At 46.2% G+C, this 23,539-nt stretch overlaps 2 protein-coding genes and 2 long non-coding RNA genes across 9 annotated transcripts in view; 1 reads left to right on the forward strand and 3 right to left on the reverse strand.

The window, feature by feature from the left end:
* The window catches only part of LOC115537060 (uncharacterized), a 21,588-nt gene extending 20,721 nt beyond the window's left edge, over positions 1-867 (reverse strand). Inside the window, exon 1 of the long non-coding RNA XR_003974771.1 lies at positions 743-867. This is a non-coding gene — a long non-coding RNA (uncharacterized LOC115537060). The remainder of the gene's footprint in view (positions 1-742) is intronic.
* The window catches only part of wdr37 (WD repeat domain 37), a 22,132-nt gene extending 11,495 nt beyond the window's left edge, over positions 1-10,637 (forward strand). For 4 of the 6 annotated variants that reach the window (XM_030348672.1, XM_030348669.1, XM_030348670.1 and 1 more), the window contains exons 12-14: positions 3,367-3,501; positions 5,295-5,409; positions 8,481-10,257. In XM_030348672.1, the coding sequence (XP_030204532.1) occupies positions 3,367-3,501; positions 5,295-5,409; positions 8,481-8,612 (382 nt within the window). In that variant the 3' untranslated portion in view covers positions 8,613-10,257. Of the gene's footprint in view, positions 1-3,366; positions 3,502-5,294; positions 5,410-8,480 lie in introns of all 6 variants that reach the window. The other 2 variants (XM_030348673.1, XM_030348674.1) reach the window with 1 other exon arrangement.
* Positions 6,301-7,841, reverse strand: LOC115537059 (uncharacterized). The gene is made up of 2 exons (XR_003974770.1): positions 7,603-7,841; positions 6,301-6,582 (listed from the first exon to the last, which is right to left on the reverse strand). It is a non-coding gene; the product is annotated as an uncharacterized LOC115537059 (long non-coding RNA).
* Positions 10,638-17,466: 6,829 nt separating the features above from the next.
* adarb2 (adenosine deaminase RNA specific B2 (inactive)) overlaps positions 17,467-23,539 on the reverse strand; it is a 130,336-nt gene continuing 124,263 nt past the window's right edge. Inside the window, exons 10-11 of the mRNA XM_030349707.1 lie at positions 20,584-20,802; positions 17,467-17,795 (exon numbers count right to left, since the gene is read on the reverse strand). Coding sequence (XP_030205567.1) covers positions 17,619-17,795; positions 20,584-20,802 — 396 coding nt within the window. The 3' untranslated portion in view covers positions 17,467-17,618. The remainder of the gene's footprint in view (positions 17,796-20,583; positions 20,803-23,539) is intronic.

Genomic DNA, 23,539 nt, shown 5'->3' on the forward strand with positions numbered 1-23,539 from the left:
TTCAGTCGTCGCATTGATGATTCACTGCTCTTCCTCCTCTAGCTCTCCCTCTCATTTTCTTTTATTCTAACCTCCCCACTCCTCATCTCTCTCGCTCGCTCAGTCTCTCTCTCTAGGCCTCGCTCTCTCATTTATCTGCCTGTGTGCACACTAATCCCTACACTCTGTAATTTGGCACTGAGGCTCCATGCGACAAGTTGATCATTTCAAACGACCACTGTGAGGCCTGTGTGCGCCTTTCAATGGTGGCAACCCTTTTTTTTTTTAAAGGCCTGTGTGTCAAGCGGTAGCCACTGATGATGCACACCACACAGACACACACACACACCCACAAGCTTCTCCTTTCTCGCTACATGCCATTGAGTCACTTATTACAAATTATGCCGTGCTCCCCTCCTGCCTGACAGAAGTTAATAATTCTTCCGCATTTCAGCGCCGTTTCTCCCTAAGAGACAATGGCTGACATGAGATTACACCCCGGTTGCTCTCCCTGTCTGAGTGAACGGCTTCTTTGGAGTCAGCGGGGGGGGGGGGGGGTGTGGTGGTAACGTCGCCGTGGGTCTGGAGTTTGTGTCGCTCGCTAAAGCGCCCTGTCCTCCAGAGGATTGGTTATGGAGGGTAAACGTGCGGCGCCGTCTCCACATGTGAAGTCTATTCATAGTGCTCAGTAGGTTCAGGGGGTGCTGCTGCTGCCGAGAGAGATGTCAACAGTGCGGCTGTGACTCATGCACCTAACGAGCACCACACACACACACACACACACACACACACACACACACACACACACACACACCACTTTTGCCCCCAGATGGGCACAGCAGACCCTAGGTCTGGGGTGTTTTGTTCCTGCTTGAGCCCCAGCTCCAGAACAAGTAGTCGTGACAACCAGCGGTAATGTATGTTGCGGAGCCCCAAGAAATAGGAATATACACTTGCAAAGCTCCAGACACTTTCTAGTAGGCTGTGGAACATGAAGGCGTTAGCTGTGTTTTGCTGTTGCGTCGTCAAGGCCCTACCCATAGTTGAGGCCCTGAGTGGTCTCCATGCGACCCTTCTTACCTGTGGATACATGGCAGCCAATAACAATATTGGATATGTCATCTGCAAGAATTTGACTCCAGCCATATCTGTGAGTTTCATGCATCTTGAGAAACCAACCTCATCGTGCCGCCACATAACAAAAGGTGTGTGTGTGTGTGTGTGTGTGTGTGTGTGTGTGTGTGTGTGTGTGTGTGTGTGTGTGTGTGTGTGTGTGTGTGTGTGTGTGTGTGTGTGTGTGTGTGTGTGTGTGTGTGTAACTGATGAGAAGTCAGGTGAACGTTGACCCTCACGGGATGCACGCTTTGTGCATCCCGAAGGGTTTTTTATTATTAGCAGGTCACCATTTTGCTAGTCTCCACCCCCCCCAACTCACATTATGACATAATGACAGGACGTAAATGATGTGATCAGTGCACCACCCCAGGGAGGGAGAGAGAGAGAGGGAGATAGAGGGAGAGAGGGAGAGGGAGACTTGTAGCGTCTTCACCGGCAATTACTGCTAACGCGCCCTGACAGCGAGCCACAGCAGTCAAAAGTGCAGCACATTTCCCACCACCCCGTCCGACCCACCCCGGTAATTGCGGGGCGTAATGACAACCGCACACGAGCGCACAAACGGCGCGCAGCAAACGAGAAGTGGCAGCAAACTTGCTCTACATATGGCATTCTAATGCTCTCTCTCTCGCTCGCGCGCTATGGTGGACCTGAATATGAGTACTCTGAATGAAACCGTGTTTGTCCTGCCATCATGGCAGCAGTTTCATTCAGGTTTGAGCCTTCCTTTGGCTGATGCTCTGATACAGCGTTGACTGAAGGTGGGTCAGACGGCTGAAAAGAAAAAGGACGTTTCCTTCAATCAGCCAAATCATCCACCTTTTAATGCCAATGGCATTGAGGGGATTGGAACGGGTAAGAGCTCAGTATTTTGAGTGCAACTCAGGAAAAGGAAGAACAGCCCGGAGTGTCTGGAAACACATGATTATATACTTGATTTGACACAGGGACCAACTCGACCCAGACACCATGTTCAGATGACGCCAGATAGCATCGCCTTCAAAACCCAGACACAAAAACTCAAAAGAAACAACCGAGAAATTCCTCTGGCTCTTTTTCTTCTTCTTAAATTCATAAGCTTTCAGGTTCGGTTGGCTCAGTCGGTTCAGTCCTGTACTTAAACATCCCTTTTATCCGCCCCTGGATACATATTCTATTTTATTGATGGCCTCCTCTAGCCCTGGGCTCCCCTAGTGTCTTTTAACTGGGGACAATGCAGCCACACTTTCTCATCACCCTCAGCCTGTGTTAATCAGCCAGTGTTTAGCCCTTCTAATTAGATTGTAATGCCGTGTCAATTTAAATTGAGGGGCGGGCCAGCCCTGAGCTGAGCCCTGGCAGAACGAGGGGCCCGTGTATTCACCACACGGCTAATCTCAATCGACACCTCCCCCCCCACCGCCGAGTGCACCCAATCTCATTTGCGTCTCTTCCGGGACCCGCTGTTCAGCCGAGAGGACGGGAGTCGTGGCGTGGATGTTAAGTAAGAACCCGCGGGGACGGCCCAACATAATGGATATTAAATAACTCTCCAGCCCCGACCTCGCTGCCGCTGCTGCCCCCCGCCGCTCCTCCTTGGATGTGTTTCCCCCCCCGACGCGGGCCACAGCCCCAGAATGCCAATCCTGGTTAGCCAGGGGGCATGTCTGGTGAGGTCCACAGAACACCATGTAATCCATGGCTATTTCATGGTGGGGAGGCGTAGAAAAAGAAGCAAAAGAGAAGAACGCCTGCAGGTGAAATTCCAGCGAATCGAACCACAATAACCAGAGAACGGAGTGGTGCTCCATAGGGGGGACCCTTCTGCTCTCTTTACCCCAACACAAGCTCCAGTAGACATGGCTCACCCCCGGCCTTTGCTTCGTCTACCGACCACTTATGATTGATGTGATATATATTTAGACACACGCAACACTGCCCTGATAGGTCAGAGATGGGAGTCCCTAATTCTAGGGAATTCTAAGCCCTCCTTGACACCCCCACGAGCCAAAATAGGAGGCAGTGTCCCTAATTGTCATGTGCTGTAAAAGACCAAATAGATGTTAGAGTGGAGAGAGATCTGTCTGTCAGCTGTTGGGGTTTCCTGGATGGAACTCATTTGCACGTTTTGTGTTTCTCTTCATAGGAAACCGAAGTGAATGAAAGAGATTCCGAAAATAAAACCAAATGGTGTACTGCCATCCGATACGATCTGACTCTATTCTAGAATCATTGACTCATCTGAGCTCCCACTTAATTAAGTGTGTATGTGTGTGTGTGTGTGTTCCATAGCACGGTGACGTCAGCGGTCTTCACCGTGGGCGACAACGTGGTCTCGGGAAGCGACGACCGCACCGTCAAGGTGTGGGACCTGAAGAACATGCGGTCGCCCATAGCAACCATCCGCACCGACTCAGCCGTCAATAGGTGGGTGAGCAGAGCGAGGCGATTGGTCAAAAAGTGCCAGCCTGTGCTCCAACATGTTGTTTTTCAGGACAGTATCTTTCAATGCTAATACCGGTCACTTTACCTTAACATTAAGTATTGTCTGCTAATGAGTACCTGCACTATTCCAGCACTATCACAACACTAGTATATTTATATTTAATATATTTATATTAGTATATATTCTATAACTTTTCAGTAAATCTTAAGAATGAAATAATACATAATAGTTGTATTACATTTGTGTTTTCTATTGGATCACTCTAATCAATATGATTCTATGTATCCAGAAGCATTGCATCGAAACAAGGAAAATGTTCTTAACATTTGATCTCTAGGAAAGAAAGACTATAAGGGAAAATAAATCTCAGACTAGGAATTCTTGGAGGGAGTGTTGCACGCCACGGTTCAAATGGAGTCCTGGTTCAACATTATTATTCTGACATCGGTGAACTACAAAGCCATTTTAATGCGGAGAGTATATCAATTCTTGTGGTGCCAAATTCCTAAAGCTGTGCACAGTTCAGTAATGAAGACTGGCTTTATCACGAGATGCCAAACACATTAACAAAATGAATGGCCAGTAGGACCCCAGTGGGTGGCTGATTGATTGTAACTATGCATAATAATTTGGAGAGATTAATGTACTTCTATAGATTAATATTTGTAGTGTTGGGAGGGAGGGGGTATTTGAAGGAGAAATAATTAATGTACCAGTCAGGCGATGCATGAGCTAACATAATTGCGTACGGTGGAGTCATTTAAACGAGCTGTTTGGCCATTAACATGACACCAAAACGTCACAGCTCAGAGTTATAACAAACAGAGTGAGATCTGTCGGGCTCTTGACTGTGGACACGTTGGATACTCTCGGGACCTAATGAACGGTAACGTGCACAAACCATGTTCGTTTGGGACACGCAACGTCCTGCAATAAGGATGTTGTGAACACAACAACACTGGGTCCATGTCTCAAACGTTCTGCCCAAGTCCATACTGAACCTTCTGAGCGGACTGAGAAGAGCGTAGGGGCTAGAGCCCGACCGATATATCGGCAGGCCGATATTATCGGCCGATATTAGGCATTTTTCAAACTATTCGTTATCGGCATTTATAATGGCCAATAAATGAATATTAAAAAAAAAAAGACGCCCAAACCCGGTGATTCAGCCAGAGTTAGGCAGAGTGAATGACGGAGATCGACGGTGATCATCGGTGTTGTTCATGTGTGCAAGTGTGTTCATGGTAAGTTGGCAACTGTCACGAGACATACATTGCTTGAATAACAATTAAAAGAACATCCCCATTAATTCTCTAAAGTCGATAAGCATGACTTAATTCATGCCTACCATGTCCAGTTTTGCTGTTGTTATGTGTTAGCTGAGAGTGAAAAGGATTTAAAGGATAACTACAAAAACCAATGTTAGGGAAATGTGTTTGTTTTGTTGCGCGTTTCTGGATTTTTTTTAATATATATATATATATATATCGGCTGATATATCGGCATTCTGGAACTAACTCACTTCAGCCTCCCATGTAGGGCTTGTAATCCACTGTGGCTGGCAGCGCACGACAGAAACGTGATAGACAGTTGTTGAGTCACTTTGGTGACGTGGCGCAGCCCAACTTGACCTTTGTCGATATCAAAGACTGTCGAGGTTTCGTTAGTCTCGATGAGTCATGACTGAGTCATGAGCCCAGTTTGGTTCAGCACATGCTCCTCACATCCCTACGCCCGCCTTCCAGCTGACGGCACGCCTCATGTGTTCCTTCAGGCTGAGCGTGTCCACCAACCAGCGGATCATCGCCCTGCCGCACGACAACCGCCAGGTCCGCCTCTTCGACATGAACGGCGTGAGGCTGGCCAGGCTCCCTCGCAGCAACAGAATGGTACGCTCAGGGTTTGCCATGGGGGGCCAGTTGATCCTGGGTGTCGGAGGGATGGAACGGTTGTAGACGTATCTAGACGTACCTAAATGCTGACGCAAATAGTTAACCTGGTCTGTGTGTAAGTATTTCCAGAATGCATGTTCTAGTTTGAATGAAAACCTGTTCTCTTTTCAGGTTTTTTTTGTGTAGTGTAAAAGATGATATTTAAATGTGTGTACTAGGGCTTTGACTTTTGGCCCAAAATCATATTCGAAGTTCGTTTGTTTATTCATATTAGTATTCGAATATATTCGAATATTTATTAATAATATTTTGACCATTAAATGCCTTCAGTAATACCTGGGCTGAATCCGAATACTTAGTACATACTATTTATGTTCAGTGTCTACTACTTGACCGTACTACACTTCACAGTGTAGTACGGTCTACAGCTATGCGTAGAACGCCTAGAACGGTCTACACAGCTATGCGTAGAACGCCTCTGAACTCTTCCGAACACCGCCGTAACTCCACCGGATGTTTGGAGATGACGTGTCTCCCCTCAGATGCCGGCAAAATTACCTTGATAAGTTACCTGTTTTCCATCTTGTCATCGTTGCTATTAAATTAAAAATATCTCTTTTTACTTAATTACTTACTTTACTTTTTTACTCTTTTTAATGTAAGGTGACCAGATTTCTGAAATGAAAATCAGGGACATTTTCAATGCGGCGGGGAAAAATCCTTACATATTATCATTATGAAATAAAAAATGGGGACAAGTACTTTTTCATGTATTTTAACCAGGTTTTATTACACAAAAGGTCAGAGGCGCCATTAGGGGGTGAAAAGTTAGGTCAATGCTGTGGGCCAGTGACTGACAGGGGCCCTGAAAAAATATTAGAACATTAGTTATGTTAATAAAGAAACATCATTAATGGATTTTAATAGAAAATCAAATTTATAATTAAACAAACACTTTATCAGTATGCAGAATGTTTCCTGCATGTCATCACAGTGTTATATTATCACAGCTCAGTGTCAGTAGATATTGTAAAGTTAGTATCGGACTATAAGATAATTGAAGCCTTCACAGAGGTGTGGTTAAACTGCACATGGTTGGCGTTGCCTGTGTGTGATGGTGGGACCCAGTGTGATATCTTTTCATGGGGCCCAACATCCCTGGTGGCGCCCCTCCAAAGGTTAATGAATCAAAATATCAGCACCCACAAATATCATGTATCAGCAGTGCACATCAGTGTCAAAAACACAAATATAGAATACGTCATGAGAAAAAAATCTCTCTTCCAAAGTTAAGTGTCATGTGCAAAGACAGCTGCCAGACCAGTAGCTAGTCAATATCATCAAGATGTAATTAATAATAATTACCAAGTCAAAACATATAAAAAGATATAATACTCTCGTCTGTTCTCTTCTCCTTCAATGCTTTTCTTTTCTTCACCCTTCTTTCTTCTCTCCTTAGCTTCCCTCTGTTGTTTACTTCTTTATTTCCGCCTTTCCACACGATTCTCTGCTCTTTTCCTCTTCTCTCCTTCACTGTTGTTTACCTATTTATTTATTTATTTATTATACCTTTACTAAAAACAGTGACATATAAAACAGTGACTCAGGGCATCAGCTAATCAAATGGTCTGCATTTATAACTACTACAGTCATTGGTTACCCACACAGCCCGACACAAAAAACAGCAGCCTAACACACACAACTATCAACCATTGACTTATTATTAATTAATTTATTATTAATTAATAATATCATCATTATTATTATTTTAACAGTCTCAGGTCACTATGCCTACAGGAAAATCATATGCTACCAAAGCAGTCTTCCACCTCCCCCTCTTCCAAAACAGAGCCACATACAATGCCATCACCTGGTAATCTCATGCTAACGTTAACATTACAGCTTCACTAATGACAGATATGAAAACATTGTCATGATGTTAACGTTCACTGACTTTTATTACGTTACGTTAGGCCTTCAGTTCAGATAAACAATCATACTTATTTTAACGTTACATCACTTCTCACATACACACACACACACACACACACACACACACACACACACACACACACACACACACACACACACACACACACACACACACACACACACACACACACACACACACACACACAGCCAAGTCTACTGCCAATTCACACAAAATAAATAAGTTCATACACAACATACCATTTATGAGACCGCTGATCTTCTCTTTTTCATTTTTTGCCGCCTCTAGATTGTTGTTGTTGACGCTGCTGCGTCTGGTCGTACGTCCTGATAACGTCTGTACGTCATACGACGTCTTCTCTGGTGATGCGTTAAATGACTACCGTAATAACTGGTGTTTGAGTCTGCGCGCATTTTTCCCCCATTCAGTGTCAAAATCGGGGACATTTCCGGGGACAGCTTTGACCGGGGACAGATCACCGAAAACGGGGACTGTCCCCGGAAATCGGGGACGTCTGGTCACCTTATTTTAATGTCTCTTTTTTTCGCCGCTTTCTATGACGTCTTTCTAAGCCGCTGTTGGTAGTGTCGGGTCAGCCTTCGTTCGTCGTTCGTTACCAGACTCGTAGTCTGGTAACGTAGTGACCTACCGTTGTATACTGTGGCGGTAGTACGCATTCGGAAACGTTTTCCGTGCTACACAATGCACACTGAGCATTCGGACGCGCTATATTTGTGGCGTACTACAAAATGCATACTATAAGTATGAGTATTCGGATTCAGCCCTGGATTGGGCTTTGCGAGGGTTGTTTACAGGCGTTGCTATGGTTACCGGTCTTGCGTGTTCCAACTGTTTATTATGTTTCTAATAAATCGCGGTCTAATCAATACTTCATTCACTGCCTCTTCCGTGGTCATTACAATATTATGAATAGACTGCATGGGTTCTCCGACGTCTCTCCCTCTTGGCCTGCCCATAACAGGTTCGAATATTAAGGGCTGCCTAATATTCGTTCGAATTATTTTTATTTTTTTTGATATTCGAATTATATTCGAATCACGAAGTTCGAAGTCAAAGCCCTAGTGTGTACATTGTTGTTGTGTGTGCGTGTTCACAGGGCCACCGGCGCATGGTGTGCTGCTCGGCGTGGAACGAGGAGAACCAGTCGTGCAACCTGTTCACGTGCGGCTTTGACCGCCAGGCCATCGGCTGGAACATCAACATCCCCGCCCTGCTGCAGGAGAAGTGACCGCCCTCCCTCCATCCGACATCACCACCACCCCCACCATCACCACCACCACGACCACCACACCAACCACCATCCACCCCGTCTATCTGGGACTGACACCCCCAAGAGCCAAAATTCACATAGAAGAATATAGGATCCTACCATCGGCCAGTCGTCGCGCAGAGAAGTGGAAGGCGCCGCGAAAGTTGAGCGTATGTCGTGTACACTGGCGGATTGTTGCTGTTCTTGTTGTCCACCATTCTGTTTGATTATTTCCTGCTGCCTTCCGAGCTGTACATAGTCTGTTGTTTGGTAAGCAGCTGGACATAAGATCACTCTTATTTTGTTGTTGTGCTTTTCAACTGTTTCAACGTGAAGATCATGTTTGTGTGTACAACAATATAGTGTGTGTGTGTGTGTGTGTGTGTGTGTGTGTGTGTGTGTGTGTGTGTGTGTGTGTGTGTGTGTGTGTGTGTGTGTGTGTGTGTGTGTGTGTGTGTGTGTGTGTGTGTGTGTGTGTGTGTGTGTGTGATCCAGTTGGCTAGCGTTTAGTAAACAATTATCAATATTGCTGCCTGTTATTTATTCATGTAAACAAATATAGCTTTTAGAGTTGGCACAATATATTACTCTGTGTGTCCAAATGTACCAGTGGTGTAGTTGATAGTGTCACCCTTTGCCATTTATTCTTTTCTTCCATATTGCTGTCCCGTCTTCGTATTCCCCGTGTGGGAATTCAGTCTGAGCTAGAGACGGAAGACAGTACCTGTCTGTGCAGAGTTTCACTTGGGCTGCTACTCTGAACATGTAACTGTAGGAACGGCTAGATGTGACGTGCTTATTCTCCTTCCTGACCCAACCGTCTCCTACAGTTGGAGACTTGCTTCATTTCCCTCGCTGCTGCTTTCACTTTCCAGTGCTTTTCGTTCTTCGTTACTTAAAACTTCTTGTGATGTTGTTGCCTTTCTTAGTATAGTTTTAGGACGTTTTGGGATGTTTATGCTTTTTGTCCTACTCTGTCTGCTGTTAACCACACAGCAATATTGCGAGGAAAATAAAGCACCAACCTTTTTTTGGTTTTGTAAATATAGTCATTGCTTTGCGAAGTCCTCTTGCGAGCTGTAAATAGGTCATGTTTGAAATCTTCCTGTACTCTGTATATGCTCAGCTGAAATGTGTACTGACTACAGCCATATCCATGCCTCCCCTTGTTCCCTGGATTCATTCAATAGAAACAAGCCCACCTTCTCCAGTCTGGGTCCAACTTTGGACCTTGTGTCTCTGGTGTAACTGTTGAGCTTAAAGTAAATATATCAATCACTTGTGATCTTGGCTATTTATTAATTGCTGTCCTTCAGTAAGCACGAGTCCATAGAAGGCTCGGATCATGGGGCTTACACTTTGCCTCAAAGAGTTTGGTTACAGTCAAACTCATCCGCTCCAACTGAGGGTTGATAAGAAGGGCCTTTTATTCAGCAACAGAAAACCTTATAACCTTGAAACACACCTTGCAAGGTGTAAATTGAAATTCACACTGGGTCACATGAATATTTTTTACATGACAGTAAAGGATAGGATTGTGGGTTCACACCTTGAACTCAAAACAATGCTGTCATTGGTCACTTTCACTTGTTTGGTCATGTATTTAAATGCTGTAAATCACAAAGTTCATGTGTCTGTGTTTTGTCCCTGGCAACCTGTTGTGTAAGACTGAGCCTAGTAGTGTATAGCATACTTCACATTCCGCTGGGAATTCTTCCTGATCCTATGGGTGTGTGTGTGAGCGAGCGAGAGAGGCAGGCAAGCGGGGATGCCACAAAAACACACACGTTGAGTTGCACACATTGTTCCACATTGCATTGATGACGGAGAGGAAAAAGCTCTGTAAAAACAGCTTAGACTGAGATAATTTCATTCCATGATTAAATAAGTTCCCCAATATAACCACATTATTTCCTCCTAACCTTTAACCAAAATCAACACGTTATTTCCTTCCACTCTAAGGACTCCTTGATGGTTGTTAAATAAACTGTGTTGTTGAATGCTGAGAATCACTATTCCGTCATGCCTTAATTTTTCTTCGACCAATGAGATCGCTCAAAATAAATTGAATATTTCCGACCAATGAGACCGCTCAAATATATTTATATATTTTTTGCTACTGGGTGAGCAACACAAGATGCTGAGAACAAAGACGAACTGGCACAAAGGAAGGGAAACAGTAGGAGGGGAATGTTGATGAGGGCCAGGTGAAACAAATTAAGGTCAGTGAGGACATTCAGGGAAACTCAAGGACGGGGAGTGAGGAAGATCCACACCATCAAAAATGCAACGTTACACAATCCTTTACAGCCATATGGTAATCTACTTCCGGTTTCCTGTCATTGACATCCGGTTTTAAAAAAATACATGGTGTTAATTAATAGATTACTTTATATCTAATATAAAATAAGTTGCACTTTTTTATCCAAGAAAATATCAAAAAGTATTTGATGAATACCCGTTTACATGATAAAGTACTTTATTAGAGATATTAAAACCATATTTTATGCAAGAGGACATGTATGGTTTACTTTACTAACCCAGATACGATAAAATGCACATACTATGTTCAGGGAGTATGCAAACTGCTTTTAGTCTCATGTACGGGAACAGTCACCACACATGATTTTACTTGTGGGAAATAAAACCCTGATTTAGTTATGTTTAATAACAGTTTGTAATACGAGATAATCTGCATGAATGGGCTAAATCCTTGTTAGAGGAAAAGTGCATTCAACTCACCTTATTTTAAATGTTTGCATATGTTCTTTTTTATTGGATTTTCTTGACTGATACATGTTCAAATGCATTTAGATCAAATATTTTCAGACCATTTATTGAATAAAAAGGGGTATTATCAATAATATACCCCTGCTTTAATTTAAAATTGCATATTGATTTTAAATATTGACTTCATTAGCACATGTTAAGATCGATTTGATCCTTTCCAATCTGTGTGGGCGATGATTTTTTTTTTTTTTCGATGTATGGACGTCTGCTTAAACATTATTTATTACTACAGCCCACATGCCTCTTGCCCTAAGCAGTGGCGTGGGGATTTTTTTGGAGGAAGCCAAGTGAGGCCAAACCTTTAGAGAAAATAGTAGCCTACGTTGCAGCTTGGATGTATTTAATGCAACTACAAGAGCTATTTGAGCGCCTGGTCATTTACCAGGATTTACACATGCCTGTAATCTGACACACACACACACACACACACACACACACACACACACACACACACACACACACACACACACACACACACACACACACACACACACACACACGGCCTACTCCTAAACATCTCATTAAATTATACATTTTATTATAAATGCAACCCCTCCCCGACCGAAATGCACAAGCCGCTAGTAGTCAAAGAATCGACAGCGCGGCTATTTCAAGTTTCATGTTCACGTGTAACACGACTCACACAATCACAGTATTTGATATGATAAATAACATGTGGCTTTTTGATTTACCGTGCCTCTCGATTGCCCGGGACAAGTTGGGAAGGTCCACGAATCCTGTAGTGACCCAGGGATTGTTGAGGGAGCACGAATCCTTGTCAAAAAGAAGACACGGCCAGCAAAATAGTCGCTGAGGTTTGCTGCTGCCAGCTAGCCACTCCGTTCGTGTATAGTTTTTTTAATTGAACGTCCGAAAGAAGCCTTGCTTTCTCTCCACGCGCAGTTTCAGCTTCGGTGTTGGCCTGCCATCGGATTTTATTTTGATTCACTGCTGTTGTGGTAGTTTGGTAAAATTATTATTAAGTAAATAATCTAAATCTCCACCCTCCATAACTGCACTTGCTAAGTAGGCTACTCAAAAATGAGAACAATTCAAACATGCTAATTTCGCGCTATTTGTTTTGTTATTGATTTTTCGGTGACGTTGATAATGATGCTTTGATTTGATTGGTGTGAAGCCAAGGGCCGAGTGGCTTCCCTTGGCACCCTCCTGAAACCCTCCCGACCAATCAGAGGAGGGCAGTGTCATGACGGTAGCCTCACCTGATTGGTAAATTCTTTCTTTTTTTTTTCACCAAGGGATGCCAGCTCGGGCTGGCTTCCTCGCAGTGTGCAGTGTCGTGTTTCGCCGCGTCTTCAGTATAAAACAGGGGCGCAGTATCGCGCATTGTGAAATTGTCAATGAGAGGAGAAAAATGGGGAAGAAATGACAGCAACACAGCACAAAATAATTAACGAAACTGTTAATATAAATGTTTTTATTGGATGACAACTACAGCCTGAAAAAACAGGGAAGCCTGGCTTCCCTTGGCCTCCGGGAGAAAACGCCACTGGCCCAAGGAACAACAGCCTCCGTCCGCTAGCAGCTAGCGCTGGTAGCCTGCGTCGCTCTCCAGGGTGCTGAACCCCTAGCAGGAGGCTAAATGCTGCCTGCTGCTCGCACAGCGCGGCTCTGTATGAAATGTCAATCGCATGTGATGTCACACACCGAGGCCCTGCTCACACTACGTGGTCCAAACCCCGATTTTATTTATGATTTTTTCGGTTACATGTCACACTGGTTTCATTTTCTCGGTGAGCAGCGAGAGAACTGAGAGCAGCACACATCACATGGAATATGATCTTTTCATTTCTGCTCTGGGACCACTTTCATATGTGGTCCAATATCTGATGCATCGGCCACTCTGATCTGTTTGAACAGTTGGGGCAATATATCAGATCTGAGCACTAAAGCCTGTCATGTGCACCTAAATATAGGTTTACTTGTAGGCCTGCTCGTAGGCACCAGCGACCTATACGTTCGTACGTATTACGTTGTGAACGATGTGAAGTTTGAACCGTCGCTATATTTTCTTTCAAATGTAGCCTTATCATATTCTGCTAATAATTGTGAGCCAACTCACATTTTCTGAGCAAGGGCACAAAAAAATATATAGCTATAATATAGCCTATTCTTTAAAGAGCCGTCCCTGTCAAATATTTCATCCTACCGGCCCATAAAAACGATACCTAACCCAAGATTAGCCGGTCAACAGATCCAGGAGCAGTAATGTCACTATAGCGTTGACGATGCTCTGTAACTGAAGTGATCCAGCGCTCATTGAGTACATTTCCATCTGGTGTTTTCATCGCTTTTATTATATATCTGTGAAGTAGAAGCACCACGACCCTGGGAGCCACAGAGTCACACCGAATGAAGGACAGAGAGCGAGTGAGCGAGGAGTAGGAGAAGGAGGAAAAAAGACTCCACAGAGTCTTATCTCCTTGGCCCCATCCATTAGATTATAGCTGGCCGGCCGCAACCGAGCAGTGGAGCAAATTGTCAATTATGATGTTTATTGTAGAGCACAGAGCACTGGCCCTGGCCTGGGGGTGAGAGCTGGAAGGGGGGTGAGGGGTTCTGCCACAGTGTTGGAGACATACCTTGAAGTACTCCCACCTCCTCAACACCGCCACCCTCTTCCTCCTTGCCTCACGCCCCCCCACCCGTGTAATTTGTGGGCTGGCCCGTGTGACACCTGCCACCCCGCCTGACGAAGATAACCATTTCCCTATTTCCCCCGGGAGGGAGGGAGGGGGGAATGTGTACCTCTTTAATATTTCTTGAGTTGGTACTGAAAAAGGAAAACACCCAAAACAAAAGCCTGGTTAGAGTGCGTCCCAAATCGAGGCTTCAGTCGTTATTGGTGAAGATTATTTTCATTTTGAACCCCTTAATGGGATTAATTCGTTAAAGGGAAACGTCTTTTATTTTGCAAACCTTTTCAGAAAGGAGAGAGAAAGAACTTCAGGACAGATAAAAATGTACAAGTTTTTCCCTTTTATTCACATATACAAACATTCACTTTTAAGGTATTACTGAAGTGCAATTTACAGACCTTAGCAGCATTTATTCACATACCTAAATGTACATCTATCCTTTTTAGTCTCTCTCAAAATTCTATTTTGTATGATCTTTTATACATTTGAATCTTTTTATCTTTTAATCTTTTTACATATATACATAAATAGATACAATAGTCATTCACACCTTAGCTTTCCTTCATGTAACTGAATGCGCAACAATGTTACCAGACACTTTTTTTTGGGAGGGGGATTCAAAAGTCCTCATCATAACCACAAACAATGAACACGATTGATTATGAAACATGATTTTAACACTATAGACTCATAAATGTGGGAGCAGAATAAACGTTGAACTATCTGAATCACCAGGGGCGGTTGGAGGAGGGGTCGTGATTCATTAATTACGTGACACGCGGGATAACCAATACCGAAGAAAACCAAATTAAACGCTTAAGTAGCCTAGTTTAGAGAACTGCATGATGAACTGAAACATATTTACACTGAGCAAAAGAGCATCAGGTGTGTTGGCCTACAGTAGATCCGGAAGGCTTGGTTGAACGTCTCCCTCTTAGGTTCAAATTATAACCTACATGACAAATCACCAAGTTCTTGACACTCACACACACGTACTATACTGTCCGTCCAGTTGTAGTCTTTTCATGCTTACACAGGGATAGATTCTTGTAACACTAAACTAATTTAAAGGTGTAGTATTAATTTGCCTCAATGGATTTTAAAGGAACAAAGTACATTTACAGTTGCCAATACAAATAAAATAAAACAAATGACCACCAGATGGCACCCTCATGTTTCACTTTACCCTAAAGTCAAATCGACACCGTTGGAACGCTCAATATTTGGAGGCATAACAAGGGGTTGCTTTTGATCAGAAAGGTAGATTATTTTAAATTAGCATAAATTCCTTTGGTTAATCAATGTGACTCTTTTGGGTCACATTATGCCCACATAATGTTTTTACACAGGGAATATTTTTTATGAAAACACCATATTTGGTAAGAATTTGAAATGTACATGGTTTGACCATGGTCACTTTAATGCTAAATCCTGATAACCACAATCTAATTCTGGGGTGATCGAACATTGTACTTGGAGGAGTATGTGTGTGTGTGTGTGTGTGTGTGTATGTGCGTATTCACTCACATGCGCCAGTGCAGGCAGGTAATACAGGTGACACTGATGCAGGTGGACAGTGTAAAAAAAAATAAGAGCTCCAGTCCGCCCTGGAAAACCACACATTCTCAATATTCTTTTGGAGCGGCCAAAACACACAAAAAATGAAAGCTAAACAAAGCAAAAAAATAGAAAGGAACAGACAAGAACATGGCTGGTCATGTGGTCTCGGTAGCAACCTGACCTGCATCATTAGCTCCCACAGCCCCCTGCGTTAATGAGTCACGACCGCCTCAGCCTGCTCCTGTTGTCGCAGCCCGACGCCGCGGCATAGCACCCCTAGCCTGACTTATGAGGAAACTAAAGCTAAAGCTAGAGCCACAAAACCTAAAGCAAACAACATAAAGGAACTGCTCACTGCACAGAAAGAGTCGATTAACCATGGACTAAAAGAACAACAACTTTTTCAACTTATGTGGTCTGTTCTAATGAAAGGGGAAAGTGTAAAAAAAGAAAAGGGGCGACTTAGCACGCTAACGCTCCAGGGGTGATGCTAGACTCAGGCTTAATAGCTGCTGTTATCCCGCCTTATTCCCCCCCCCACCAACGCCTGCTCTCTAACATATAGGAGTCGGGAAGGAGGGGGAGAGAGAGATAGAGGGAATGGGGGAAGAGAGAGAGAGAGAGACAGAGAGAGAGATTTCAACCTTTAAATTCTCGCTCTTTCGTGAAAGCCTTTCGTGCTCTGCACGGCCTAGACTGGACCTGCGGAGTCCGAATCCGAATGGGAGGAGAGAGAGAGAGAGAGAGAGAGAGAGAGAGAGAGAGAGAGAGAGAGAGAGAGAGAGAGAGAGAGAGAGAGAGAAGGAAAAGACAGGAGGAGGAAATGAACGAGAAGGTAGGGGGGGTAGGCAGTTGGTCGATGTGAAAAGCGAGAGGATTGAAGGAGAATAGATGACCGCCAGCGGGGACAAAAGGGAAAGAAACAAGGATACACACACACACACACACACACACATACACACACACACACACACACACACACTGGACAATGGAAGGAAGAGCAAGAGAGAGAGAGTGCCAAAGGGAAAAGGAGGAAATTATCGTGAAAGCGATAGGCAACAAGAAAGAGGTGGAGACGTGCACGCTCCGAGGTGAAGAATCGAAAGAAGGTAAAGGTGTGTGTGTTGGAATGCGCCCTGCTCTCCCTCACTCGCTGTTGTCTGTCCGTCTCTCACTCTCTCTCTCTCTCTTCTTCGATCACGCGTCACCCTGACAGGGCCAGTAATTGGACGCAGCCCCTCACTCCTCCTCTTGCTCCCCCCCCCCCCCCGCCCCCGCCCCCTCCCTGTGGCTCTGCTCCACCTCCACTGGGGCCCCGGGGCCCGGAAATAGCTGATGACAAGATAGCGCACGCCGCCTTTCACTTCGCTCAAGGTTACCCCTTCCCCCTCCTCCTCCCCCTCCTCCTCCCTCTCCTCCTCCTCCCCCTCCTCCTCCTCCTCCTCCTCCTCCCCCTCTTCCTCCCCCTCCTCCTTCTTGACAGCCAAAACCACACCTGGGTCGGGGGGAGTGGTGCGTGTGTGTGTGTGTGTGTGTGGTCTGAGTTGCCCCAGGGCGTCTCCTCGTCCAATCAACGATCATTCAGGCCGATGCAAAGCCCTCCTGCAGGAGAGTGCGGTGGTCCTCGGGTCTGACCTCTGACCTCCTTCCTGTTCTGGTTAATACCGGGTCAATCAGGGGGGTGACCTCTGACCTCTGGCCTCCTTCCTGTTCTGGTTAATACGGGTCGATCACGGGGATGGCACAGTCAGCTTCGGTCAGGGGGCTAATAGAACGCACCCCCGCACACACGAACGCACCCCCCCCCCCCCCCCCCCCCCAAACGCACACATCCACACACAGACACACACAGACTCAACATGTAAACAATTGAACATGTCCTGTCCCTGGGCACCTATGCCCAGAGACACACACACACACAGACACACACGCACAGACACGCACACACACACAGAGGGATGTGAGCCCTCCGTCCTCAGGACAGGAAGTGCTCCTGCTCGGGGGGCTTCTTCACCCAGGTCCCCAGGCCGGCGTCGTGCAGCGAGCGCACCCACTGCTGCTTGACCGCCTGGTACGGCCGCGCCGCCATCTTTGCCTCGCTGTACATCAGCCGCCGGTCCTCGCCGCCGTCACACGCCTGGCCCAGCAGCAGCTAAAGAGAGAGAGGAGAGAGAGAGAGAGAGAGAGAGAGAGAGAGAGGGAGAGAGAGGGAGAGAGAGAGGGAGAGAGAGAGAGAGAGAGAGAGAGAGAGAGAGAGAGAGGAGAGAGAGAGAGAAGAGAGAGAGAGAGAGAGAGAGAGAGAGAGAGAGAGAGAGAGAGAGAGAGGGAGAGAGAGAGAGGGAGAGAGAGAGAGAGAGAGAGAGAATAAAAGGAGGTATAGCGACAGATGTAAGGTACACACACATAACGATAAGATTGTTGAAACAAAGCAGGACCATAAGAGAGCTTGAGAAAGAAAGAGCGACAGAGAGAAAGAGAGAGAGACAGAGAGAAAGAGAGACAGATTAAGAGAGTGAGACATAGAGGGAGATAGAGCGAGAGAGATAGAGCAAGAGTTAGAGAGAGAGTTATAGAGAAAGAGAGAGAGAAAAAGAGAGACAGAGAGCAACAAAGAGAGACAGAGAGAGTGAAATAGAAAGAGGGAGAGAGGCAGAGAGAGGGAGGCAGATAGTTATATATAGAGATAGAGAGAAGGGTAAAGGTAATATTTTTGTTGGGGAGCACAAGCAAAAAAAGTGAGCCAAGAAAGCTGAAAAAAAAGAGCAAGCAAAACAAAAACAAATGAGCCGATAGAAACTGAAGGGGAGGGGAGGGGGGGGGGGGGAGGGTGCAAGGGTGAGGGTGTGGAAGGGGGGGGGCTCAACAGCTGTGTAATCTCCCCATTTAAATTTCACAAGCAATTGAACATTCTCAGCGCTTTTCTGTGCATTCCTATTGTCGCAAGGGGGCTGGAGAAACCCAAAACAAGACCAAAGAGAGAGGGAGGGAGGGAGGGAGGGGGTAGGGAGGGAGGGAGGGATGGAGGGCAAAAGTTTTCTTTTCCCAGATTAGTGTGAGTGCTCATGCGTGGCCCTCGCGATGTGCCGGGGGGGCGCGGGGGGGGGGGGGGGGCTGGGGGGGCGGGAGTGCATCGGGTGGGGTCCTTCCTCGAGAGCGACTCCAAATAATTACGCCGTCAGAGTCATTACACTTTTAACGGCCGCCATTTAGCGACGCGGGCAGATTGTGTTACATAAAGTTTCATACTGAAAGCCAAACGCTCCCGGGGTCTGAGGCCACCACTAGAATAAAAATAAAATAAAAACACAGATGCCGCCAGCTTTGATACGCCAGGCAGCTGCCGTCAACAGGACCCAGCAACCATCACGGCTGCGTGTGTGTGCACGTGTGCGTGTGTGTGTGCCTTCGTGTGTGTACACGTGTGAGTTCTGCATGCATGTGTGTGTTTGTCTTTGTCTGCGTCCATGTGTGTGTACGTGTACGTGCCTGCGTGCATGTGTGCACGTGTGTCTGCGTGTATGTGTGTGTCTGCGTGCATGTGTGTGTACGTTTGTCAGTATGCGTGTGTATACGTGTGTCTGTGCCTGCTTCCATGCGTGTACATTTGCCTGCGTGATGTGTGTACGTTTGTGTCTGCATGCATTTGTGTGTGTACAATTGTGTCTGCATGCATGTGTGTTTACGTTCGTGCCTGCATTTGTGTGTGTGTGTGTGTGTGTGTGTGCGTGTGTGTCTGTCTGCATGTTTGTGTAGTTGTGTGTGTCTAGATGTGTGTGTCAGTATACGTATGCCACGACGTGTGTGTTTTGACTTTCAGACAGATGGTCTTCAGATGGTGGAAGTCCGCCTCTGTCATGTACTCAAATTAGAAATATGTCATCCTTTCCGTCGTGTAAACAAACTGTGTGTCACATCCGTCCCGAGGGAGAGCCCCAAACAGAGGTCGTGCGCTAGCTGACTTCTGGGTAGCATTTGTGGCATTGAGCCAATCCAAAACAGTTTGTTTAAGACGGTGGTGGATGGTTTGATGTTTAGTTCATTTTAATCAAACCTTTTTTTAATTACTAATACTATTTATTCATTTAGCAGACTATTGTACCTTATTTGATTCAAAGCCACTCACAGTGATTTGGTATGTGATTGTTTCCATGTCATTTAGGATCAGGAAAGAGAGAGAGAGAGAGAGAGAGAGAGAGAGAGAGAGAGAGAGAGAGAGAGAGAGAGAGAGAGAGAGAGAGAGAGAGAGAGAGAGAGAGAGAGAGGTTTGATTCATTTTAATCAAACCTTTTTTTAATTACTAATACTATTTATTCATTTAACAGACTATTATACCTTATTTGATCCAAAGCCACTCACAGTGATTTGGTATGTGATTGTTTCCATGTCATTTAGGATCAGGACAGAGAGAGAGAGAGAGAGAGAGAGAGAGAGAGAGAGAGAGAGAGAGAGAGATGGAGAGAGAGAGAGAGAGAGAGAGAGAGAGAGAGAGAGAGAGAGGGAGAGAGAAAGAGAGAGAGAGAGAGAGAGAGAGAGAGAGAGAGAGAGAGAGAGAGAGAGAGAGAGAGATGGAGAGAGAGAGAGAGAGAGAGAGAGAGGGAGAGAGAGAGAAAGAGAGAGAGAGAGAGAGAGAGAGAGAGGTTTGATTCATTTTAATCAAACCTTGTTTTAATTACTAATACTATTTATTAATTTAGCAGTCTATTATACCTTATTTGATCCAAAGCCACTCACAGTGATTCGGTATGTGATTGTTTCCATGTCATTTAGGACCAGGAGTAGTCCGGGCGTGCTGCTCAGTGATGCTTTCGGGTAGACTGGAGGACATCGGGCTTCACACCCAAAACATTTCAGCTGGGACTCAAACGCCCTCGCTGCTGACCCGTCCTCATTCGCTCCACTTCCCGTGGTGCGCCCAACCACCACCCCGCACCGCGCCTCACCTTGCAGTGCAGCCGACTCCAGCGGGCGAACAGGACACGCTTGCAGAGCCGGGATGGCGTGCCCAGGTCCCGCCTCCGTCCCGTGGCCGTGTTGACCACCTCCAGCTGGCCGTCTCCCAGGGTCCAGTTGACGCTGACGCACGGCGCCTTGCCCAGCTGCAGGCCCTCAGCGCTGCTCAGCCCTGCGGCGGCGACAACAGGAAGGGCGGTCAAACGATGCTACGGCAAACCATGCTACGGCAAACAATGCAAAAGCAAACGATGCAACGGCAAACGATGCTACGTCAAACGATGCTACGTCAAACGACGCTACAGCCAACGCCGCTTGACCAAATTGACAACCAAAGTGACGAGGAAAGTAAGTAAGTGCGTCGTAATGTTTAACCTCGGCACATAAAGAACAGCTGCCGTGGTGCTTTACGGCAGACACATAAAAACGTACACTGAGTTGATGCTTTGAATGTAGGATAGGATAAGGTGCTGCGATATACAGGGGTGTTTGTGGGCAGGCGTAAACTCTGGTTGTCTGCAGTAAATAGTCTGCTGTAACTCGCACTGTGTTGGTTGCAGGCAGCGAAGAAATAAGCCACAACGAGGACATGGGGATCTGCCCGGAGGTTAGTCTTGTGTGGGAACCCCCCCCCCCCCCCCCCCCCAACCACCACCACCACCACAGAACCACCTCCAGCCCTCCAGTATCTACAGCACCTGCCTGCCTTTTGCCGCCTAAATCTGTCCACATGGAAAGCTTAGTGCTCGCGATGGGTCCTCCAAGGCCAGCATCAGCTCTGACATTTATGGACGGATTGCTGCGGTTTGTCAAGGATAAAGACTAGATCAATTGTCTGTGCTGTATGGGTGTGTGAGGCCCCACACACACACACACACACACACACACACACACACACACACACACACACACACACACACACACACACACACACACACACACACACACACACGCACAAACACAGAAGTATTTACAAAGCCTCGATTTAATTCAGGAGGATTCTAGGAGCGTTATAGAGAGAGGAGCATTGAAGGGATGTGCAGTCGGGGGCAACATAAGGGTCAAGGCACAGCAATGTGGAATCCAAGGGACATTTGGAGAAAAATATTTGAATAAAGAGTCCTTGGGTTTCAATCAATATCAAAGGACCAATGCCGAACTCACAGCAGTGGTCAGCTCATCGCAGCTGCCTGAACAACAGAGATCCCCCTGATCCCACATCCTCCTGACAGACATCCTGTTATTGGACAATAAGCGAAGTACTGTAGTATTTCACCCACACCCACACCTCATGCACACACACACACCCACACACGCAGACGCCTCACCAACACACACACACAAACTCACCCGGCCACACCCACACAACTCACTGACGCACACACGCCTCACCCACACACCTCGACCACACAAACACACACAGGCACACACACACACACACTCACCTCTTCCACACAATTCACCACTGTCACTTTTTCCCTGCACTGACCCAGCTTTCCCTCTCTGTGAGACGCACGCCTCCGAAATGAATTGCCTGCCGCAATAACAAATAGTTTCAGTCTGCTATGACCCATCTCCTGTCTCTCTGAACAAAGGAACCTGCTCTACTTCTGCCTTCCCTTTCTCTCTCCCTCTCTCAGTCCGTCTCTCGCTCCCTCTCTCTCTCTGTCTTCCTCTCTCTCTCTGTCTCTCTGCGTCTTCCTCTCTCTCTCTCTCTCTCTCTCTCTCTCTCTCTCTCTCTCTCTCTCTCTCTCTCTCTCTCTCTCTCTCTCTCTCTCTATCTCTCTCGCTCCCTCTCTCTCTCTGTCTCTCCTCTCGCTCCATTCATGGCTCATTTGATCCCTTCAATGGAACCTGATTCATGGGTCTGTGTAAAAAAAGACAATTTGAGTTTTACCCCATTATTTAAGTTTCGACTGGTGTCTACCCTGGCCCACTGCGTTGCCTGGAGCGAAAAAGAGAATGGAACCCTAAACACAGCGATAGCCTCACACACACGACTCACAATGCTAGGCGAGTTAAGCCATGTGACAGTGCCACACAGAGGAAACAGATATGCTCCGCAGTGCTCAGTCTCTGGGTAAGCTGCATCCCCTGTTGCAGTTATTTTGCCTTTTCTTTGGATAAAGAAGACATCAGCACTGGATGAGTGGAGTATTTTCCTAATTTTTTTTTTTACAAAGAACTAAAATAGTTGTATAATCGCAACTGGCAATTGCGCTGCGTCAGCACGAGCTGGGAGTCTGGTAAACTGGCTGCACAAATGAAGTGCAGGCCATTATGCTGTAAAAGACAGTGGGGAGCCACACGGGCCCTGTGTTGTATGCTAATCTAGCGCTCTCCTTATTCCCTCCCCATTGCTCTTCACCTTCACGCCACAAAGACTTCATGTCCCAAATTCCTGACTTCCACCGCAGCCGCTGCCCACGCTTGAAGGACAAGACCATCCATGTGTTTAAACCCCCCCCCCCCCCCCCCCCCCAGGGTGCGGATGGGGCTACCTTGGCAGCAGCAGATAAGAGAGGGTCCCTGCAGCCCCCCCGTCCACCCCTCCCCTGGAAACCCTGCCTGTCTCCCAAAGTGTCTCTTTTAAATAACCCCCCCGTCGAACAAGAGGCCCCACACAATGGACTGGAATCTCATCTGAGCCAATGAAAAGGAATACAGACGACAGAGAGAGAGACAGAGGGTGAGAGAGAGAGAGAGAGAGAGAGAGAGAGAGAGAGAGAGAGAGAGAGAGAGAGAGAGAGAGATAGAGAGGTAGAGGGAGAGAGAGAGAGAGAGAGAGAGAGAGAGAGAGAGAGAGAGAGAGAGAGAGAGAGAGAGAGAGAGAGAGAGAGAGAGAGAAAGAGAGAATTTAGGTAAGGGGATAACGAGAGGGAGACACAGTGACAGATGGAGAGAGACAGAGACAGAGAAAGAGGGGGATATTTTGATCAATGGAAA

This window comes from Gadus morhua, chromosome 23, assembly GCF_902167405.1.
Source record: "Gadus morhua chromosome 23, gadMor3.0, whole genome shotgun sequence".
In the NCBI taxonomy this organism is placed as follows: Eukaryota; Metazoa; Chordata; class Actinopteri; order Gadiformes; family Gadidae; genus Gadus; species Gadus morhua.